Below are 21,429 nucleotides of genomic sequence, written 5' to 3'. Positions count from 1 at the left end.
TGTGGATCTATGGGTGTGACCTGTGTTGATCTGTGTCTGTGTGTGTGTGTGTGCGTGTGCGTGTGCGTGTGTGTGTGTGTGTGTGTGTGTGTGTGTGTGTTTGTTTGTTATCTCAGTGTGTACATGTGTGTGTTCAGTGTGCAAGCATGGTGACAGTAATAGGTAGGCTCCAGTCACTGCTCTGTCCCAGCCACATCAGTTCCATGGAACACACCTGGCTCGATAAGACCTCTCAGGGGACAGCCCTGGTAGAACTTTCTTGGTGTCCTCAAACGGATCCAACTACAGAGAGAAGGAGAGAGAGAAAAGGAGCCAGAGAGCTCGAGAGAGAGAGGGGGGAGGAGAGTGTCTCACACACACACACACACACAGACACACTATAAGAGTCTGCACTCACAGTGATATCATGTGGGGTACTCTTGTTGTCCCAATGGTATCTGACTTGGTACTTCAGGGGGAAGAGGGTGTGGTCGGACCAGGAAGGGGGAGGGTCCCACTTCACTAACAGCTTCAGCTTCCCTGGTACGGCTTGCAAGGTCACATTCACGGGGGGTCTGGCTTCACAGCTGGAGTTTGATACCAAAGACTCTATATTCTGTCCTCCCTGTGTAAATAGTGACTTGGATCAGGCAGACCCACCCCAGCCCTCACATCTTTACCAAACCCAAACTGTGGAGTACAGAGAGGCACACTCTACCTATCCTCACAACTGAAGAGATCAAAACAGAAACTGATGGAGAGGGCTACAGAGTACCAGAACCAACTAGTGGCTCACAGCCTGTCAATAAATCCAGACTGTTCTGCAAGGGAGAAACCATGTCGATGTAAAGACTGTGGTAGAGGCTTCCACAATAATATAGGCTTGACTAATCATATGAGGATACACACAAGGGAAAAAACGTGTAGCTGTGAAGACTGGCAAATGTTTCAATAACAAAGGAATCTTAAATTGGCCATGCAAGATCTCACACAGGGGAGAAATCTTATTGGTGCAAAGACTGTAGCAAATCGTTTGGCAACAAAGGAAACTTGACCATGCATATAAAAAATAGACACGGGTCTGGAGAGGAGAAGTCTTATCAGTGCAAAGACTGTGGCAAATACTTTAACAAGAAGGCAAAATTTACTAGACATTAGAAATGACATGCAGCGAAAATTAATCGGTGTAAAGACTGTGGCAAATGTTTCAGCACAAAGGTTTACTTAATCAGACATACAAAGCTACACTCAGGAGAAAATCCTTATCACTGTAAAGACTGTGGCCAATGTTTCAACCGTAAGGAAAACTTGACCCTCCATACAATATCTCACACGGGAGAAGTCTGACAGTTGTAATGAATGTGGCAAGTGCTTCAACAAGATGAGAAATTTGACTGTGCACATGAGATCTCACACAGGGGAGAAATCATATCAGTGCAGAGACTGACAAATGTTTTCCTTATAGGACAGGCTTGATAATGCATACCATGATACACAGAGGGGAGAAATCATTTCGCTGTAATGACTGTGGCAAATGCTTCAGACAGACAGCAACTCTGGGAAGACATATTAAAGGTTGTCACAGCAAGTAGAGAAAATGTTTTAGCTGTAAGGGTCACTTGACTGACCGTACAGTATCTCACACAGGGGTGAAATCATATGGCTGCATAGTCTGTGGATAGTGCTTGAATCACAGTGGGCTCTTCCGGGCTCCAGAGTGGTGCAGTGGTCTAAGGCCCTGCATCTCATGCTTGTCACTACAGACACTCTGGTTCAATTCCAGGCTGTTACACGACTGGCTGTGATTGCGAGTCCCAGATTTGGCCAGTGTATGCTGTCATTGTAAATAATAATTTGTTCATAACTGAAGTTTAAATAAAAAATAAAAAAATGTAAATAAAATTGACCAAGCATATGATGTTAAATACAGGAAATGAATTGTATTGCTGTAAAAAAAAAAAAACACTCTGGCAAATGTTTCAGTTGCTCATTAGCTTTCAGGTATCCTGTATGAAATAAAAGCCTTATCACAATGAGCCATTTAAAAGATCTTCAGGTCTGTTTTTATTCACGCTATAAACAACATTTATATTGTCGCAATCCTAGCTAATGAGCCACCTTACAGTTCCCACCAAATAGGTTAACCCTGTTGGAAAAATGCAGTAGCGTGATTGCCTTTCACGCCAGCAACTCAGGTTCTATTCCCGTTCCCTCAGTTGACAAAAATAATTTATTAAGTTTTTCTTATTAATGGATGTCATTCTGAAATCCTCTCTCTTATGATGGCAAATGTAATCCATAATTTATAATATTGCTGTGATGCAGATCCATGTTGACACTCGATTCCTTAGATAACGTAGTAGGGACTCAACCCCACGTTCATGTACACAATAATTGTTTTCAATTAAAATATAAATCATAAAACAATATTTATAGATTGAATAAAATCAAATGCGTGTTTTTCTACATGGGCGACTTTTATTATGAAGGCTGGACCTACCCCGGAAGCGGAAGTGATTTTCTGCTCTTCTCAGAGATCGCATTACAGCAAGCTAGCTGTATGTAAGCTATATTTAGCTAACATTATCACAGTTTATCCTTCCATTTCGTCGCTAAAGTTAGGTTTTATTTCACATTAAGAATGTCAGAAAGAAAAGTTTTAAACGTAAGTACAATTCTTATTTACTATGTCTTGATTTATTTTCAATTCGCTGAAAACGGGCAGTTGTTTTGCGAATGTAATGTTTGCTAGCTAGCAGCAAGCTGCGTGTTGCTAATCAGGCTTGCCATTGAAGCAAACACTTTTCTATGCTCATGACACCAAGTTACACAATAGTAGTAGTTCGATCAATACGCTTAGCTAGCTATATAGCTAGTAGTCGTACTCATTGTACTAGCAAACTAGCTGTTTCTTGCTTATCTTTCCTTATGAGGATATACTGATATAGAGCAGGCTATTGCTGTAAACGTTGAATGTTTTCATCTCTTTATGTGAATTGTGTTTGTCTAATTCTTGTATGTTTTCCTTTCGTTGTTGTAGCTAATGACTGATAAAGGCAATGTGAATCAGATATTTCGTAGTTAAATTGCACTGCTGACTGTGTTCGTTCTCCTGTAGAAATACTACCCGCCAGACTTCGACCCGGCTAAAATACCCAAACTCAAGCTCCCTAAAGACAGGCAGTATGTGGTCCGGCTGATGGCTCCCTTCAATATGAGGTATGTCAACACTCTACAACCCTGCCCAGAAACAGGTACCATGAGTTGTGAGTGCAGGAATGCGTGCGTGTGCCCTGACCCTGTCCCTGCGTGTGTTTCTTGCAGGTGTAAGACTTGTGGGGAGTACATTTACAAGGGGAAGAAGTTCAACGCCCGTAAGGAGACTGTGATGAATGAGCTCTACATGGGACTGCCCATCTTCCGCTTCTACATCAAGTGTACACGATGCCTGGCCGAGATCACCTTTAAGGTAAATCTGTTTCTGCGTGTGTGTCTGTAGACTGAGACATAAAACATAAACTACGTCTTAGAACAGTTTGTGTACTCGCCCAGTGTGTGTTGTCTACAGACTGATCCGGAGAACACAGACTATGCCATGGAACACGGTGCCACAAGGAACTTCCAGGCGGAGAAACTTCTAGAGGAGGAAGAGAAGAAGATAACTAAGGACAGAGAGGAGGAAGAGTTGAACAACCCAATGAAGGTACACTTCTATAAACAATGCTGGAGAATCTGACAGACTGATGATATGTTCTCTACCAGGTTTCTGGAGAACCGTACCGATGTTGTGTTGAAGGGCCGTGCTGATGATGATCCTTTCTAGGTGTTGGAGAACCGTACGCGGGACTCTAAGATGGAGATGGAGGTTCTGGAGAATCTTCAGGAGCTCAAGGAGTTGAACCAGAGACAGGCTTCGGTGGACTTCGAAGGAATGCTGGGAACATACAAAGAGCTGGAGCAGAGGACCAAAGAGCAGGAGAAGGAGGAGGACGAGAGGGAGACACGGTGAGTACAGACCGAGAGAGGGAGACACGGTGAGTACAGACCGAGAGAGGGAGACACGGTGAGTACAGACCGAGAGAGGGAGACACGGTGAGTACAGACCGAGAGAGGGAGACACGGTGAGTACAGACCGAGAGAGGGAGACACGGTGAGTACAGACCGAGAGAGGGAGACACGGTGAGTACAGACCGAGAGAGGGAGACACGGTGAGTACAGACCGAGAGAGGGAGACACGGTGAGTACAGACCGAGAGAGGGAGACACGGTGAGTACAGGGAGGGAGGACGAGAGGGAGACACGGTGAGTACAGAGAGGAATGATGAAGAGGGAAATTGTTAAGCAAAGCATAACAAAATGGTTGTGTATGTGTTACAGGGAGATGCTAGAGAGAGCTCTAGTGAAGAGGTTAAGAGACTCCGACTCTGACTCAGACCAGGAGAGCAGCAGTAGACCAAAGAAACCCAGCACAGACAGACCTACTGACATCCTCACCACAGACAGACTCACTGACCCACAGGTAACACACACACACAGGCCTTACAATACATGTTAACCAACATGCCTACTTATGTCCTGTGTGTTGTTTCTGCAGGGCCTGTCAGTGGGGGGGGTGAAGAAGGCCAAGGTGGAGAGCTGGGAGAGAAGTGTGGGGGGGATGGGAGGTGGAGGGGCACTGGGATCACTGGTGGTGAGAAAGAAACCAGCGACCTCTGTCCCTAAACCTGATACCACAGTAACTCCTGCAGGCTCTAACACACAGACAGGTGAGCTATGGAGGCTTTAACATAAGCTTTATGGCAGGAACTGCAATATCGAAATGACTTTGTATACACCGAGGTGATTTCCTGCTTAAGGCGTCAGCATGCTTCAGTTCGACAGGCGCCTAGCCAAACTAGTGTGATTGTACTCCTTTAAAGACCTTCGCTCAAAAATGAGAAAAACAGTAATAGTAGTTTGCATGTTGAGACATTGTAGCCAGCGTACACTTCCCCTAAATAGAACGCAGGAGATCTGGCATACATTTTTGTATTATTATTTCGTTGTACTTTTTCTCGCCAATTTCGTGATGAATCCAATTGGTAGTCAGTCTTGTCCCGTCACTGCAACTCCCGTATGGACTCAGAAGAGGCGAAGGTCGAGAGTCATGCGTCCTCCGAAACACGACCCCACCAAGCCTCACTGCTTCTTGACACACTGCTGGCTTAACCCGTAATCCAGCCGCACCAATGTGTCGGAGGAAACACCGTACAGCTGGCAACCGAAGTCATTTTGACGAGGAGATCTTAGTCGTGCAATTTTACATCTAACTAAGATGTTTGGTGCAGTATTTGTCAATGAAAACATTTGCATTAAAAAAACGAGTTGTCTCTCGTTGAATAACAACAAAGACTTTATTGAAGAATCTCTACTGTTGACCAATCACTGACGAAGGGGCTTAGGCTCCGAACTTCAGCTGTTCGGGCACACACAATTATTTTTTCTGGAGGCAAGCCTGAAAAACCCTCACTGAAAACAGACCAAAACATAGCCATAATATATGCAAGAAGTCTTCCAGCTGTAAAGCATGCGGACGCCTTTACAGCTGTCAATAACAACAGGATTCAAGACTGTCAACGCTGTCGTTATTGGCTCTTACCAATGCCTCAATGGACAGTGCAGCCTGAGAGGAGACAATTGTAGCAGTATTTTGTCTGTTAGCACCGCAGGAAGTCACTCTTCTCTACATGTTGTATGGCTGAAGATACTTTTACTGCTATTTCTGTCATTCTAACCTCTGTACTTTCTGCTTTGCAGTTTCAAAGGCAGCTGCTATTGTACCGGCGGCTACTAAGCCAATCACAGCACAGAATGGGTCGTCGTCGCTCAGCCTCCTGGGGGCATATTCCGACAGTGATGACAGCAACAACAGTGAATGAGAGAAAGGCTGGCGACGCTTTGGCTAATCAGAAGGCTCAGTCTGTCTGAACTTCGTGATGTGGAAATGTGTTGATATGATGTTGGGCCATTCACCTGTTCCACACAACCCAGAAAGGTTTTGGATTTTCAAGATCACAACACAAGGATGGTTATTAGGTGTAACAAAGGGGTAAGCAATTTGATGCCTGTGATGATTTAAAACTGCTGTAGTTGTTTTGGAGTAAATAGTTAGCGGCCTGAAGTTTATCATCCTGCTTTGTGACCCTTACCCCCAATGTAATTAGTTTTCACCTGTGATTTTGGAAAATATATTTTGAAATGTTCATCTACCAACTACCCTCCAACTTTGTAAAGGTGTAAGTCATGTTTTGACTTTTCATTAAATACTTATTTTCTCTTGTGCCCTACTCAATGTCTGACTTTTCTGGAGTCCTAAAAATGTACTTTAGGTCCTAGCTAAGTGGTTTTTTAAAATGTATTTATTTATTTATTTTACAGTTTTGTGAAATACAAAACACAAATGTTTTTTTTTGTTTAACCTTTTATTTAACTAGGCATGTCAGTTAAGAACAAATTCTTAATTACAATGACGGCCTAGGAACAGTGGGTTAAACTGCCTGTTCAGGGGGCAGAACGACAGATTTGTACCTTGTCAATTGGGATTCAATCTAGCAACCTTTCGGTTACTGGCCCAATGCGGGGCGGCAGGGTAGCCTAGTGGTTAGAGCGTTGGACTAGTAACCGGAAGGTTGCGAGTTCAAACCCCCGAGCTGACATGGTACAAATCTGTCGTTCTGCCCCTGAACAGGCAGTTAACCCACTGTTCCCAGGCCGTCATTGAAAATAAGAATTTGTTCTTAACTGACTTGCCTGGTTAAATAAAGGTAAAAAAAAAAAAAAAAAAAAATGCTCTAACCACTAGGCTACCTGCCACAAATAATATAGTTTACTTGATGATTTCATCTACACACGACTTTCCCCAAAGACCTCAATTCTCAGCTGTAGTAGGCCGCTTTTGTAAGTTTTTAGAACATGAAATCAATGTGTCAGAAGCAGATAACTTTTCCTAAAATGCTCCTTGATTGAAGTTATCACACTAAATTGGCTACTGAACAGGCACTGGTGTGTACTTGACTCAACAATCAAGTGATTGTAACAATGGCAACAACAACAAAACTGCTCTCTCACACAGTCATACTCCCCACTTGTCCTGTGGGAACTAGAACATTCAGGTGTTCTCTTCCACCTCATCAGGCATGGAAAAGGAGATTTGGCCCCCGTCTCCAATGCTGTACAGCATGTCAACTCTGCCTGCACATTCATTGTGACACGCTTGCATAGTGTCGTGGCTCTGTTGAAACGGATGTGGTTAGGGCGGTTCAAATGTATTGCTGGCTACTAATGCGTTTGGAATGAAAGATGACACTCGATGCCTGATCAACATTACCATCTGCCAGTGTGGTAGGGTGGCATGTTGCCCTGTAGGTGGAGTTTTTGTTTATTGCTATAAAAAAACACTTTTTTAAAGTGAATAGAATAAAATATATACATTTTGCCAAAACATTCAAAGACAGCCTGCGTTAAATAGTATAAATATAAGCCAAAGTTTTTGTTTTTTTGTCAGTACATTTTTTTGGGAATGTTGGCCATTCATTCTCAGATTCGCTCAGATGTCACTATGTGGTGAAGATCTCCGAGCCCTTGCCTCACACTGATTGTCATGATAAAGATGATTCAGATCCAGTAGGAGTGACATTTTTGGAGAAAGTGGACCCCTGCCTTTTGGCTGACCCATATGTGGTTTCTGGTTGGGTGAAAATGGAATTGGGTTGAATCAGTGAAGGTAACCTGAAGTAGACTTGTGTTTCTTCCACCCAGACGGAGCTGAGGACAAGACCTGTTACTTGCTTTGCTCTCAGAAACAGGGTGCCGTTGAAAGGGGTGATTACTGGGGTAAGGGTGGAGGTGGAGCAACTGAAATAGATGATTCCCGGTGTCTGTGATGCCTGCCATTTGGTGCAACGCAGACCCGGTGGCGAGCATGGTGAAACAGAAGAGTCACTGTCTGTCCTTTTGAGTTTTCATTCTGAGTCGTTTCCTGACAAAATCATGTTAGGCTATATCAGTTATCCCGTAAGAGCTTTTGTGCCGAACCCACTACGGTGTTTCAGGTGCCGAGCTTATGGTCATGTTGCGGCAGTGTAGAAGGGAGATTCCTATATGTGAGAAGTGTGCAGGAGGGCATGGGACAAATGACTTGGTAGCATCATTAAAGCAGTATGTGTTAACTGTAGGGTAGCCCTTGGTCATGACTATCAGTTCCATTACACATAAGAGTCATTAGACAAAGGAGTCTTCTGTAGGGGGGAGTTTTGTTAAGAACTACAAAGCTCGGTCTGAACATTAACACGTGTATGGTTTTAGAAGCATAAGGACCTTTTCTTTCATATAAAAAACAAGAGTTTTAATTGATACAACTTTATAGTGCTAGGGTTAAGATTCCCACATGGCCATATTTCCATGTTACAGCTCTTGTTTACGGAAAACAAACATATGACAGAGTGGACTACCTGTGCTAATTAGCTATTTGTGTCTCCGAACACCTGTGTGTCAACAGAAGACAGACGCCACAAATGTGTGTTCACTGAAAATTACTGTCAGCTGCAACTGTGTTAAAGATACTGCTTTTAAACACAGCAAGGTGACCGGGGACAATTGTATGGTTAAACAGTACAAATACGGCCTACACTCTAAAAATGAGGGGTTCAACAAGGGTTCTTTTAAGATCCTCAAAGTTCTTAGAAGAACCTTAGGGTTCTTGGAACTCAAAATGGCCCCCAATAGGTTCTTCCAAGAACCCCATAGGAGGTCGGGTTCATGGTGGAACCGCCTTAGTTGGTGGGGGTTATTGCAGGAACCTAACTGCCCAACTGAAACATTTCGATTTGAAAAGACAGGTACATAACTGAGAATTCTTAAAGATTTCCTACATTTTTAGGTAAAGTCTGTCCCTTGTATGATCTAAATTGATATTGTTTTATCATGATACCATCTATCTTTTCATATTTGTGCAAATCTTTCTAAAACAGAAAATGGACACAATTCAATGGATATCACCCAACAAAGAGGTAAGAATATGTAGGCTATAAGAATATGCTAAATAAAAACTTTTGATAATGCTTTTCATATACATACCTTGTCCATAATGTAGAGGCCTATGGGATATTTGAAGAAGTAATGGAGGAGGAGGGTACAGTGCCTTGCGAAAGTATTCGGCCCCCTTGAACTTTGCGACCTTTTGCCACATTTCAGGCTTCAAACATAAAGATATAAAACTGTATTTTTTTGTGAAGAATCAACAACAAGTGGGACACAATCATGAAGTGGAACGACATTTATTGGATATTTCAAACTTTTTTAACAAATCAAAAACTGAAAAATTGGGCGTGCAAAATTATTCAGCCCCTTTACTTTCAGTGCAGCAAACTCTCTCCAGAAGTTCAGTGAGGATCTCTGAATGATCCAATGTTGACCTAAATGACTAATGATGATAAATACAATCCACCTGTGTGTAATCAAGTCTCCGTATAAATGCACCTGCACTGTGATAGTCTCAGAGGTCCGTTAAAAGCGCAGAGAGCATCATGAAGAACAAGGAACACACCAGGCAGGTCCGAGATACTGTTGTGAAGAAGTTTAAAGCCGGATTTGGATACAAAAAGATTTCCCAAGCTTTAAACATCCCAAGGAGCACTGTGCAAGCGATAATATTGAAATGGAAGGAGTATCAGACCACTGCAAATCTACCAAGACCTGGCCGTCCCTCTAAACTTTCAGCTCATGCAAGGAGAAGACTGATCAGAGATGCAGCCAAGAGGCCCATGATCACTCTGGATGAACTGCAGAGATCTACAGCTGAGGTGGGAGACTCTGTCCATAGGACAGCAATCAGTCGTATATTGCACAAATCTGGCCTTTATGGAAGAGTGGCAAGAAGAAAGCCATTTCTTAAAGATATCCATAAAAAGTGTTGGTTAAAGTTTGCCACAAGCCACCTGGGAGACACCAAACGTGGAAGAAGGTGCTCTTGTCAGATGAAACCAAAATTGAACTTTTTGGCAACAATGCAAAACGTTATGTTTGGCGTAAAAGCAACACACCATCCCCACTGTCAAATATGGTGGTGGCAGCAACATGGTTTGGGCCTGCTTTTCTTCAGCAGGGACAGGGAAGATGGTTAAAATTGATGGGAAGATGGATGGAGCCAAATACAGGACCATTCTGGAAGAAAACCTGATGGAGTCTGCAAAAGACCTGAGACTGGGACGGAGATTTGTCTTCCAACAAGACAATGATCCAAAACATAAAGCAAAATCTACAATGGAATGGTTCAAAAATAAACATATCCAGGTGTTAGAATGGCCAAGTCAAAGTCCAGACCTGAATCCAATCGAGAATCTGTGGAAAGAACTGAAAACTGCTGTTCACAAATGCTCTCCATCCAACCTCACTGAGCTCGAGCTGTTTTGCAAGGAGGAATGGGAAAAAAAATGTCAGTCTCTCGATGTGCAAAACTGATAGAGACATACCCCAAGCGACTTACAGCTGTAATCGCAGCAAAAGGTGGCGCTACAAAGTATTAACTTAAGGGGGCTGAATAATTTTGCACGCCCAATTTTTCAGTTTTTGATTTGTTAAAAAAGTTAGAAATATCCAATAAATGTTGTTCCACTTCATGATTGTGTCCCACTTGTTGTTGATTCTTCACAAAAAAATACAGTTTTATATCTTTATGTTTGAAGCCTGAAATGTGGCAAAAGGTCGCAAAGTTCAACGGGGCCGAATACTTTCGCAAGGCACTGTAAATGTGATCTGCATAACATATCTTTGTATGCCTCGTCTGTATATTTAGACACAAAAGTGAGCATTTCACTGTACCCTGCAATTACAAATGTGACTCTGTGCATGTGACAAAAAAATAATCTAATCTAACTGGTAAAACAGTGGTGGTAAGTGTATATTTTGCATTTGTGATATTATTTTGATGTGATATGAAAGTAGAAGTATTTATGTTTCTAGAACAATACTGCAATTGAGAATCGATTCACATTTAGATGGAGTATTTGTCTGTTTTGGCTTCCAGAGCCAATTCACCAATTAAACAGAACATGTAAGGTTCTTGGACTAATGAGTAACGTTAGGCTCCTTTAGTCCAATATTGGGCTAACTGTAGGGGTGCTCATGTTACTGGGGATCAGAAGTGTCCAGTGCCAGATGCAGGTTGAAGTTGCCATGATCAGAGTTGTACAGATGGTGTCATATGCTGAGACAGTAAAGAAAGTAGGGGAAGATGTGTCAAGGGTAAGGGATCCTAAGAGGCTCCAGGTGAGTTGTAGAATTTTGCCAGTAGAGAGTGATAGGCCTACGAATGCAGTGTGCTTCAGTAAGGTTGGCTTTTTAGTGTTTATTGCTATTGCTGTCAACTGTCCTGCAGGAATAGAATGTAAAATCACAGAAAATAGGTGTTGTGGTGGCAGCTGCAGAGAAGTACTTGGGTTTACAAGATTTTAAAGCAGAAGAGGGTGTGTTGAATGGTGTCCCGTCCTCCCAGACCCTCTGCCTGGTATAGGATCAGATAGGTTCAAAATAGTGGAATGGAGTGGTGGCTTTTTTTAATGAGTGAAGGGTTGGTTGGCAATACTTTTTTTGTATTACGAAGTATAATGGATTTATACTCCAGTCCATTTGGTGGCGGTAATGGGCCATTAATATTGGATGCCAACCTCCGTTAAACCCCACCGAATAATACTTTCTTGTAGCTAGCTAACCCTTTTTATTATAGCTCAGTGAGATAACCATTTCGGACTAAAATAGTCTAATTAGTTAGCTAGATAGAAATTGTAACGTTAGCCAACTAGCTAGCTAGCTTGCTAAGTGAAATAATATTCTACAAAATGCATTTAATCTTTGTTTTAAACTGACGTAGTGTAGTTAATTTACGTTGGTGGCAGGCAAACTTGTTTTCTTCAGCTCAAGCCGAGGGAAGTTAACAAGCTAACGTTAGCTAGCTACAATTACATTTCTGTGAATTCATGGGGGGTGGACACACAATTAAATACGTAATTGGCTGACGGCCCCGATTTCCATCAAAACGTAAGTATCGTTTTTATATTATGCAAATATAAGCTGCATAGCTAACGTTAGCTAGTTAACGTTATGTCTTCAATGTTGCACCAAACATGACTAACGTTAGCTAGCTAGCTAACATCAGCTTATTATAGCTAGCCAAACATTCGTAGTAGGTAACGTTAAATCCATGACTGAGTAGCTTGTCAGTCGCTTTCCAGATTCAAACGAAATATAGCCAATTGTAAATATAATAATATGGAAATACAGTACTATATCTAAACAGATAACAAACAGTTACTACTCTCTCAAACGTTAGTTTGATGAATACATTCCAGTTCAGCTACCTAGCTTTATCTAGCTCCGATCCTCCTGTCACAAAGCAAAGGATACAAAGGTAGCTAGTGTGATTGAAAGAGTCCTTTATTTTGCTCAATATGTTATATATATGAGCCTTTAAACAACTAGGGCCCAGAGTTTTTCCTGCTCAGGTCTATCATGCCAGTCTTTCCTCCTTTCATGTCCACTGCCCCCATACCAAGCAAGTTATGTAATTCGTTACATTAGAACGTTAATATTCCTCTTAGATAAATTGTCTGACCTACCCTGATCACTTGCATTGTCCAATGACTGACTGCCAGACCCAGTGTATTATTCCCTCTCACACCCAGTCTGATGAGCATCCACTGAATGCCCGTGTGTGTTGTTTTTACTGATTCCATTGTCACGGTAAGCACATTATTGGAAGTATTGACAGTGTTAGTTAGATACAATGTAATATTCTGATTTATTCTCCTTCCCTCAGACCCATGGCAAAGTGGTTAAAGGACTACCTGAACTTCGGCAGCCGTCGTGACGCCCCCCAGCTTTCGCGTCCTGACTACACAGAGAGTGAGATCCTGAGGGCCTACAGAGCCCAGAAAGACCTGGACTTTGAAGACCCCTACCAGAGCGCAGAGAAACCACAAAATGGCTGCTACGGTGGCTGCAGAGGGACAGTAAGCCTGCATGCATTTCCTGCCTTCGCTTCTGTCCTTCCCAACGATGCAGAGGTGGGAAATGTTATATATTCTGCTGTTATTACAGCAGAGGAGGCTGGTTGGCAGAGATATAGGAGGACTGGCTCAATGTAATTGCTGGAATGGGGTGGATTTAACAGTATCAAACACATGGCTTTACAGGTGTTATGACCATGTTATTACAGGTCTTTAAAGGTTGTTATAATGTATTCCAGGTGAAGGTGGTGTCTCCCAAACACAGGCTGATCAAGGTGAATTCTCAGGAGTTCAGTCGCAGTAAGATCCCCCTGAGTCCCGTCACCATCCACCAGGAACCGGTATGGCATGACAGTTGTTGTTTTTATTGTTGATCTCCCTCTTTCATGTTCTTTGTATCCACATGATTCTCCTCATTTATGGCTGACTCTTTATTTTTTAAATATTTTTTTTACCCTTTTTTCTCACTATCCCACCCGCCCTCCATCACTCTCTTCAGGTGCTTCCCTCTGCTCCTGCAGCAGTAGGGGACTCCGACACTGTCTACTCGGACCCGTTTGATGCCAGACCAGTTCCACGGCTTAGAGCAGATTGGGAGCCTAATCCTAGCCCACACCTTTCCTTGGGCCTCAGCCCCATCATCAGTCCTACCCTGGTAGCTTTCAGCCCTAACCCTATCCTAGGTCTCAGTCTCCGTCCAGGGGACAGCAGCAGCTACATGGAACCCTTTGAAGCCCAGAGGGTCATCACAGGTTGGTTACTTTTAGCTGTTGCCTACACACCCACACATTGGACTTCACGCCTGGCTGTCTAAAATGACTGACATACTACTGAGATGCATAGACTCACAGTTAATTAATTGATTGTGTGTGTAGAGCTCCAGCAGGGCCCAGAGCGGGGCCGACCAGGAGTGGGCAGTGGAAGGGTTGTGGTTGGGATCGGAGATCAACTCTATGATGACCCCTACGATGAGAGGACTCGACATCGCCACCGGGAAGCGCCACCGCAGCAGGGGAGAGAGTTCCTCAGGGACGAACCGGTAACAATCTTCTTCTTCTTCTTCTCTGTTTTGATTTCATCATCCTCCTACATCCTCTCCTCCTCCTCTTCCAGAGAGAGGTCAGAGAGAGCAGGCTGCCCCAGGACGATGAGAGACCAGCAGAGGAGTACGACCAGCCCTGGGAATGGAAGAAGGACAACATCTCCAAAGCTCTAGCAGGTAGATATCTAATAGAGGAAAGCATCACTGAATTGTTGGGCTCTAAATACATAATCTCTAAAGTTCTAGCAAGTAGACCAGTGCTATGATCTATTCATGTGTAGGAGGCACTCAGTATATGCTGCAGTTTTACATTTTAGCCATTTAACCGACGCTCTTATCCAGAGCGATTTACAGGAGCAATCAGAGTTCAGTGCCTTGCTCAAGGGCACATTTTTCACCTAGTCTGCGCCGGGATTCGAACCAGCGACCTTTCGGTAACTGGCTCAAATCTCTTAACCGCTAGACTACCTGTTGCCCAGCTATTTAAGTAGTTGGCTAATAAAACTCTCCATTTGTAGTGAAGTTTGAGGGGGCGGAGTGGGAGAAGTCGTTAGGCCAGTCAGACCAGGCCAAACTACCCAGGACCAGCCCCACAGCCCCAGGGGGCGCAGCCAACCTTCGGAGGCCTGGTGACACCCCCCCTATCCTGGGTGAGAGAGTGGACCCCTGCCTGCCCCTGGAGAGACAGGTGTAAGTTCCTCCCCTCAACCGCTGACTCTCAGTATAATTTAAGAAGCTCCCCCTGGCCGTGTGTCACAATTTTGTGTCCCTTGCTATGCGTCACACGGTAATATGTCCCTCTTGCAGGTGGTACCACGGTGCTGTGAGTCGTGCGGAGGCAGAAACTCTACTGACGTTGTGCAAAGAGAGTTCCTACCTGGTGAGGAAGAGCCAGACTTGCCCACAAGACTACTCTCTCTCCCTCAGGTACCTTTACACACTCTCCCTCTCTCATTCTCCTGGTGTTATTTTTTTTGTTAGGTGGTTTTTCTCCACAATTTTGTGGTATCCAATTGGTAGTTAGTCTTGTCCCATCGCTGCAACTCCCGTACTGACTCGGGAGAGGCGAAGATCGAGAGCCGTGCGTCCCCCGAAACACAACACAACACAACCCAGCCGCACTGCTTCTTGACACAACGCCCGCTTAACTCGGAAGCCAGCCGCACCAATGTGTCGGAGGAAACACCTGGCGACCATGTCAGCTTGCATTGCGCCTGGCCCGCCACAGGAGTCGCCTGGCCCGCCACAGGAGTCGCCTGGCCCGCCACAGGAGTCGCTAATGCGTGATGGGACAAGGACATCCCTGCCGGCCAAACCCTCCCCTAAAACGGACGATGCTGGGCCAATTGTGCGCCACCCCATGGGTCCGGGTGTGGCCGGCTGCGACAGAGCCTGGATTTGACCCAGGATCTCTAGTGCCTTAGACCACTGGACCACTCAGGAAGCCTTCCTGATGTTCTACATTATGCCAATCACATCATCGTAAATGTGTTTTCCATATTTATCTAGGCCCTAATAAGGTGTTAAGGTTTTTTTTCCACCTTTATTTAACCAGGTAGGCTAGTTGAGAACAAGTTCTCATTTGCAACTGCGACCTGGCCAAAGATAAAGCAAAGCAGTGTGACACAGACAACAACGCAGAGTTACACATGGAGTAAACAATAAACAAGTCAATAACACAGTAGAAAAAAGAAAGTCTATATACAGTGTGTGCAAAAGGCATGTGGAGGTAGGCAATAAATAGGCCATAGTAGCGAATAATTACAATTTAGCAGATTAACACTGGAGTGATAAATGAGCAGATGATGTGCAAGTAGAGCAGAAAAGTCAATAAAACAAAAACAGTATGGGGATGAGGTAGGTAGATTGGGTGGGCTATTTACAGATGGACTATGTACAGCTGCAGCGATCGGTTAGCTGCTCAGATAGTTGGTGAGGGAAATCAAAGTCCAACTTGAGGTGTTGGCTTTGGGGATGATCAGTGAGATATACCTGCTGGAACGTGTGCTACGGGTGGGTGTTGTTATCGTGACCAGTGAACTGAGATAAGGCGGAGCTTTACCTAGCATAGACTTAGATGACCTGGAGCCAGGCGACGAATATGTAGCGAGGGCCAGCCGACTAGAGCAGTGGTGCTTATTGAAATTGTCAATTATCGTGGATTTATCAGTGGTGACCGTGTTACCTAGCCTCAGTGCAGTGGGCAGCTGGGAGGTGCTCTTGTAACGCTGCTCTCTTTTTCTCTCTCCTCTCTCTTTCAGGAGTTGTCAGGGCTTCATGCATATGAAGTTCACTCTGAGTTCAGAGAGTCGTTATGTCCTGGGAGAGAACAGTCCTCCATTCTCCTCTGTACCAGAGGTCATCCACTACTACACCATGCACAAACTACCTATCAGAGGAGCTGAACACCTGTCTCTGCTCTACCCTGTCATAGTACAGACCCTCTGACCCTTCTCCACTCATTATCAGCACCCCAACTGGCACCCTAATCCCTACGTAGTGCACTACTTTAGTGCACTCTGATCAAAAGTAGTGCACTATGTAGGCAATAGAGTGGGACACGGCTATATGTGATACTATTACAGAAGGTGCTGTCGTCTGCGGAGATGCTAACATGGCTGCTGTGGAACTGTGTGATGTTTTTCTTAGAGCGTCAACATGGTTCTGGTAGAAACCACAATGGTTAAACTGTATATGGCCAAAGGCAAATGCTGTAACAGAGCAGGTTACTGTATGTCAATAGTGTTATTGATCATCTGTCTGGCACATTGATTAGCTAGCTGTACCAGGGTGGGAGTTTCATCCAATAGTGCTATACAGTAGAACGCTACATCGCTATAGTGGAAAGCTATTATAGAAATGTGTGCTTGAAAGCTATTTCAGTACTTATATGTATGAATGCTGGTATTATACCGAGTGTACAAACTATTAGGAACACCTTCCTGATATTGAGTTGCACCCCCTTTTGCCCTCTGTACAGCCTCAGTTCCCCGGGGCATGGACTACAAGGTGTTGAAAGCGCTCCACAGGGATACTGGCCCATGTTGACTCCAATGCTTCCCACACTTCCCCAAGTTGGATGTCCTTTGAGTGGTGGACCATTCTTGATACACACAAACTGTTGAGTGTAAAAAAACAGCAGTGTTGCAGTTCTTGACAGACTCAAATCGGAGTGCCTACTACCATATCCTGTTCAAAGGCGTTTTAAATATTTTGTCTTGCCCATTCACCCTCTGAATGGCACATATACACAATCCATCTCTCAATTGTCTCAAGGCTTAAAAAATCATCCTTTAACCTGTCTCCTCCACTTCATAGACACAGATGACATCAATAAGGGATCATAGCGTTCGCCTAGTCGGAATGTAATGGGAAGAGCAGGTGTTCCTAATGTTTTGTGCACTCAGTGTAGTGTTAAAGTGTGAATGTTTTTTGGACTTTGATCATGAAAGCTAAAGAATAATAGGTAGGTTTGTTACTGTGGTGCTGTTTGTAAGGTTTTCTTGTGTTCTATGAAAATAAAGTGTGATTTTGTTTTAAAAAACCTTAAGTCTAACCCCATATACACAGGTAGAGGGAAGGGATAAGGGTTGTTCAGATAAATATATTTCCTACTTTCCATTGTCCATACTAATATAATTGCTTCGTTCTAATTGGTATGCTAGTGTTTAAATTGGAATTGCAAGAGAAATCGAAACAATACCCGCATGTGCGTTCAATGACGTCCTCATTATGAACGCGTTTCACGTCACAGTGAGTGACATGACCGATGATATAGATTCCGGTGTCACCATAGCAACCACCAGGGGTCAGTATCAGCGCAAACAAGGATAAACATCAAGGGTGCGTTCGTAAATTCACTTTGACTGGCTATTTAGGGTGTGGTTGTAAATTCAATCTGGAGTGCCAGTGTGCGCTCAGACTGCGTTCTGGGCATTCATAAATTTGTTTCGCTCTCGGAGCGTTCAGAGCGCACACTGGACGCTTTGGCTAGCAGTCAAGCACCCAAGCTAACTGGCTAAAGGTGGCTAGATTGGGTGCTTGACTACTAACAGGCTGAAATTGGCTAGATTGCTAGCTACTTCCAGACACATGAGCAGATTAGGCTTTTTAGATGTTATCTAGAGCGTTTGTGACGAACTGCTGCTGGCAACAATTTCATCATTTTTTTTGCCATCGTCTACCAACCAGTAATATTCAATGGGCGTTGCGCGTTCGTAAATTCATCGGTTATTCAGTGCTCTGGCACAAACGAGAGTTCTCTGAAATTGGAGTAGATAGCCAGAGTGCATTTACAAACGCACCCCTACTTAGATTTCAGTGCACTCTAGTCTGAGTGTATCAGAGCGCAGAATAACTAGCTAATGAATGTATGAACGCACAACACCTGTTGAATACTACACGTATCAGGAAATGTCGGCAAAAAACGTTATTAAATTGTTGCCAGCAACACAGTTACAGTCCGCCAACTCTAAGATGACATGAGCCTAGCCTGCTCTGCTTGGGCAAGTAAAATGGTCAGAGTGAGGTGTTCTCTCATTTATGTCTGGAAGTAGCAAGCAAGCCAACTTTAGCCAGTTATCTTGGGTCCTCGACTGCCGTTGTGTGGTCAGAACGCTCGGATCAACCCTGCTCCTCGGCCAGAGCGTCAACTGTGCGCTCTGAATTTACGAACGGACAATCTGACATTTTTCTAAATTTACGAACGCACAGAGCGCACTCTGGCACTCCAGAGCGAATTTACGAACACACCCCAAGTTGATCGCGAGGCAGCGACAGGTAGGCGACGTGATAAAATAACGTGATGTGTGCAAATATTTTAGGCTGCTAATCGTGGATATTGCGTTTACTTTATTAAAAACATATCTGGTTAATACAGTGTACTCATGAACTGACTCACTAGCCTATGTTATCATTGTTCAAGGTGAATTATTCCTACTGAAGTAATAAATAAAGTCGGTGGCAACTTGGCATCCAGTGCATAGTTGACAGCATATTTGAGAGAAAGTTGAAAATATTTTCTTACTAGTGGTCATGACAGCTCTTATGTCATGTTTATGCCATTGTTAGGCTATTTCCATTTCATAATGAGGTGTTATTGTCACCCCTTTGACTTTGTACTTGTCTCCCATTGAAGAAAAGGTGTGTGTGCACTGTGTTCAGAGACATTTAAAGGAAAGTACAATAAACCAGTGGAGGCTGCTGAGGGGAGAAAGGCACATAATAATGGCTGGAAAGGAGTTAATGGAATGGCATCTTACACGTGGAAACCATGTGTTTGATGTATTTGATACCATTCCACCAATTCCTCTCCAGCCAATAACACGAGCCCGTCGTCCCCAATTAAGGTGCCACCAACCTCCTGTGCAATAAACAGTCATCTTTTTGTTATGCTTCAGCAGCTCGCGTATCCATGACTACCCGGATGGTGCAACTCGCTCAGCCCAAACCCAACCTGCTCCGATTCCCTGACCGGTACTGCCACACAAACACAAACACACACGCACACGCACACTGACAGACTGACTGATTATTTTCCTTCCAGACGGTCAGTCTACTGGCTAGATGAACTCCCACCTGAAAGAAATGGCTCCCCCACCACGTTTGGTAAGATCACCCCACTCTCTTTCTGTCCCTATCCATTTTCACTCTCTTTCTGTCTCTATGATGTTTGTGTTGTGGATAATTGACTTTATAATGACCTTTTTAATGTTACTGTTTTTGTTGTAGAGTTGACGCCCCACTGGTCCCAGCTGTGTGGCAGGAAGCAGCTTAATTCTGGGTTCGAACAGAGCAGGTGCGACTTCATATTGTGTCATAATGTTGTACAGTATGTTAATGATGTGTATAATGCATGATGTCTATGATGACTATTGATGACTCTCCTCCTCCCTCTCCAGATCATCTCCCCAATGGGAGGTCAGTGTAGCAGCTCTGAGTGCCTATCCATCCAATAGAGTGTGTTCTCTGGCTTTGCCCCGCCTCCCCACCGCAGGCTGGGTATCTGACCGCCCCCTACTGGCCTCCGTGAGCACTACACACACACACACACCTCAATGTATAACCCTCTCTATCTGTGTCTCTCTATATCTAGCTATCTCTCTTGTTTCCTCTCTTTGTATGTGTCTCTCTCTCTCTAGCTGAGCAGAGCAGTGCAGACTGCAGTAGCCAGTCCTAGGGTCTGCCAGTTGGCCTGTCCCAAGCGGAGGCAGGGTCTCTATTCGCCCCATTCATCCAAGACCTCACTGGCACCCCCCCACCCAGCTGCAACCTCCTCCCGACTACAGCTCCTCGCCAGTAAGACCCTTAGGATACCTCGTATTTACCTCAGACAGTAACGTTTAATAACGGCCATCCAACTACATTGCAAAGTAAATGTGGTGTTCATTTTTAGCCTGAAAATTGTCGCTACTCTACCTGTCTCGCGCACACTCTCTCTTTTTCCATTACTCTCTCCGTCTCCTTCCTCCTCCCACCTCCCCTCTCCCAGTCCCTAAGTCTGACCACCCCCAGTATTCCCAGGACCGTCCAGTCATCTGGCCAGTGCCGGGGCCAGTGAGGAAGGCAGTAGCCAGTGAGAGGGTGCAGGTCCTTTCACAGCCCAACCAGCGGAAGGCGCTGTTCCAAGGCTACAACCCGTACACGGTTACCCTAGCTGCACGCTCCGCTAGCGCCTCGCCGCGCCTACAGGTGAGCTGTGTTTCTCTCATTTACTCATTCATTTAAATAATTTTATAAAAATGTCATTAGTTTGTCTGTTTGTTTATTACAGGAGCTTTGTCTGCCCCTGCCGCGGAAATGCAAGGGCAAATAGACGAATGCATCTCATCTCACACCTCTACAGTACCTCCAGCCGCCTCTTCTTCAGATACTCTGTCTCCTGTACAGCATGTCTATGTCCCTGATCACCACGGCTCCATAATAAAGACCCTCTATGATCTCATTGAGGCATGTTGCTGGGTCTTTGTTCTGGTCCAACGGGGCCGCTGGCTTTAGAAGGTGGATTGTTTAGTGCTGTGACGTTCAACAGCGGGCTGATCATTCAACTGAACTGAAGTGACTTTTACTATCACCAAAGGGGAGTTGTCACGGACCTAGAATATTACAACATACATTAAACATAAAGAGAACCACCTGAATGTAAAAGGGTACCTTATATCTTTTACTGTGTAATTGTAGTATGTGACAGATGTAGGAAACCTGAAAAGGGATGTAATATCCTTTACGAATATTCCCTCTCCTGTTAACCCTCTACTGCACATAGTTGCACTAAGGCAACAGAAAATCATTTTGACCCTACAACCTCCCATGTGAATTGTTTTAAATTGAACAATCCAATGAGGTGCAGAAGTTGGTATGATGTATCAAT

General features: G+C 44.2%; 3 protein-coding genes and 1 pseudogene across 5 annotated transcripts; 3 read left to right on the top strand and 1 right to left on the bottom strand.

Annotated features, from left to right (window-relative positions):
- Positions 1–133: 133 nt before the first annotated feature.
- On the bottom strand, positions 134–818 carry LOC149982304 (interleukin-27 subunit beta-like; annotated as a pseudogene).
- A 1,653-nt stretch (positions 819–2,471) lies between these two features.
- LOC110528887 (splicing factor YJU2) lies at positions 2,472–6,304 on the top strand. Its single transcript, XM_021611067.3, has 8 exons — positions 2,472–2,644; positions 3,098–3,198; positions 3,304–3,448; positions 3,548–3,682; positions 3,803–3,984; positions 4,356–4,497; positions 4,573–4,744; positions 5,775–6,304. The coding sequence occupies exons 1-8, from the start codon at positions 2,621–2,623 to the stop codon at positions 5,894–5,896; spliced, it is 1,023 nt and encodes a 340-aa protein (XP_021466742.2). The 5' UTR covers positions 2,472–2,620; the 3' UTR covers positions 5,897–6,304.
- Positions 6,305–11,653: 5,349 nt separating this feature from the next.
- LOC110528880 (SH2 domain-containing adapter protein F) lies at positions 11,654–17,604 on the top strand. 2 transcript variants are annotated; one of them, XM_021611050.3, is made up of 9 exons: positions 11,654–12,050; positions 12,829–13,075; positions 13,258–13,359; positions 13,518–13,770; positions 13,894–14,057; positions 14,132–14,237; positions 14,579–14,750; positions 14,868–14,987; positions 16,322–17,604. In XM_021611050.3, exons 2-9 carry the CDS (start codon positions 12,833–12,835, stop codon positions 16,506–16,508), a joined length of 1,347 nt encoding a protein of 448 aa, XP_021466725.2. In that variant the 5' UTR covers positions 11,654–12,050; positions 12,829–12,832; the 3' UTR covers positions 16,509–17,604. The 2 variants fall into 2 exon arrangements, with proteins under 2 accessions (XP_021466725.2, XP_021466726.2); XM_021611051.3 differs by having other exon boundaries at positions 11,657–12,050; positions 12,829–13,021.
- A 256-nt stretch (positions 17,605–17,860) lies between these two features.
- On the top strand, positions 17,861–21,003 carry LOC110528918 (sperm microtubule associated protein 2-like). Of its 2 annotated transcripts, none has more exons than XM_036982769.2 (8): positions 17,861–18,839; positions 19,463–19,535; positions 19,606–19,667; positions 19,791–19,857; positions 19,961–20,087; positions 20,201–20,357; positions 20,551–20,750; positions 20,833–21,003. In XM_036982769.2, exons 2-8 carry the CDS (start codon positions 19,474–19,476, stop codon positions 20,872–20,874), a joined length of 717 nt encoding a protein of 238 aa, XP_036838664.1. In that variant the 5' UTR covers positions 17,861–18,839; positions 19,463–19,473; the 3' UTR covers positions 20,875–21,003. The 2 variants fall into 2 exon arrangements, with proteins under 2 accessions (XP_036838664.1, XP_021466778.1); XM_021611103.3 differs by having other exon boundaries at positions 17,862–18,839; positions 19,460–19,535.
- Positions 21,004–21,429: the final 426 nt, after the last annotated feature.

Source organism: Oncorhynchus mykiss, chromosome 7, assembly GCF_057628025.1.
Source record: "Oncorhynchus mykiss isolate SJ-2025 chromosome 7, ASM5762802v1, whole genome shotgun sequence".
NCBI classification, from domain to species: Eukaryota; Metazoa; Chordata; class Actinopteri; order Salmoniformes; family Salmonidae; genus Oncorhynchus; species Oncorhynchus mykiss.
This window is presented reverse-complemented; position numbering and strand designations above follow the sequence as displayed.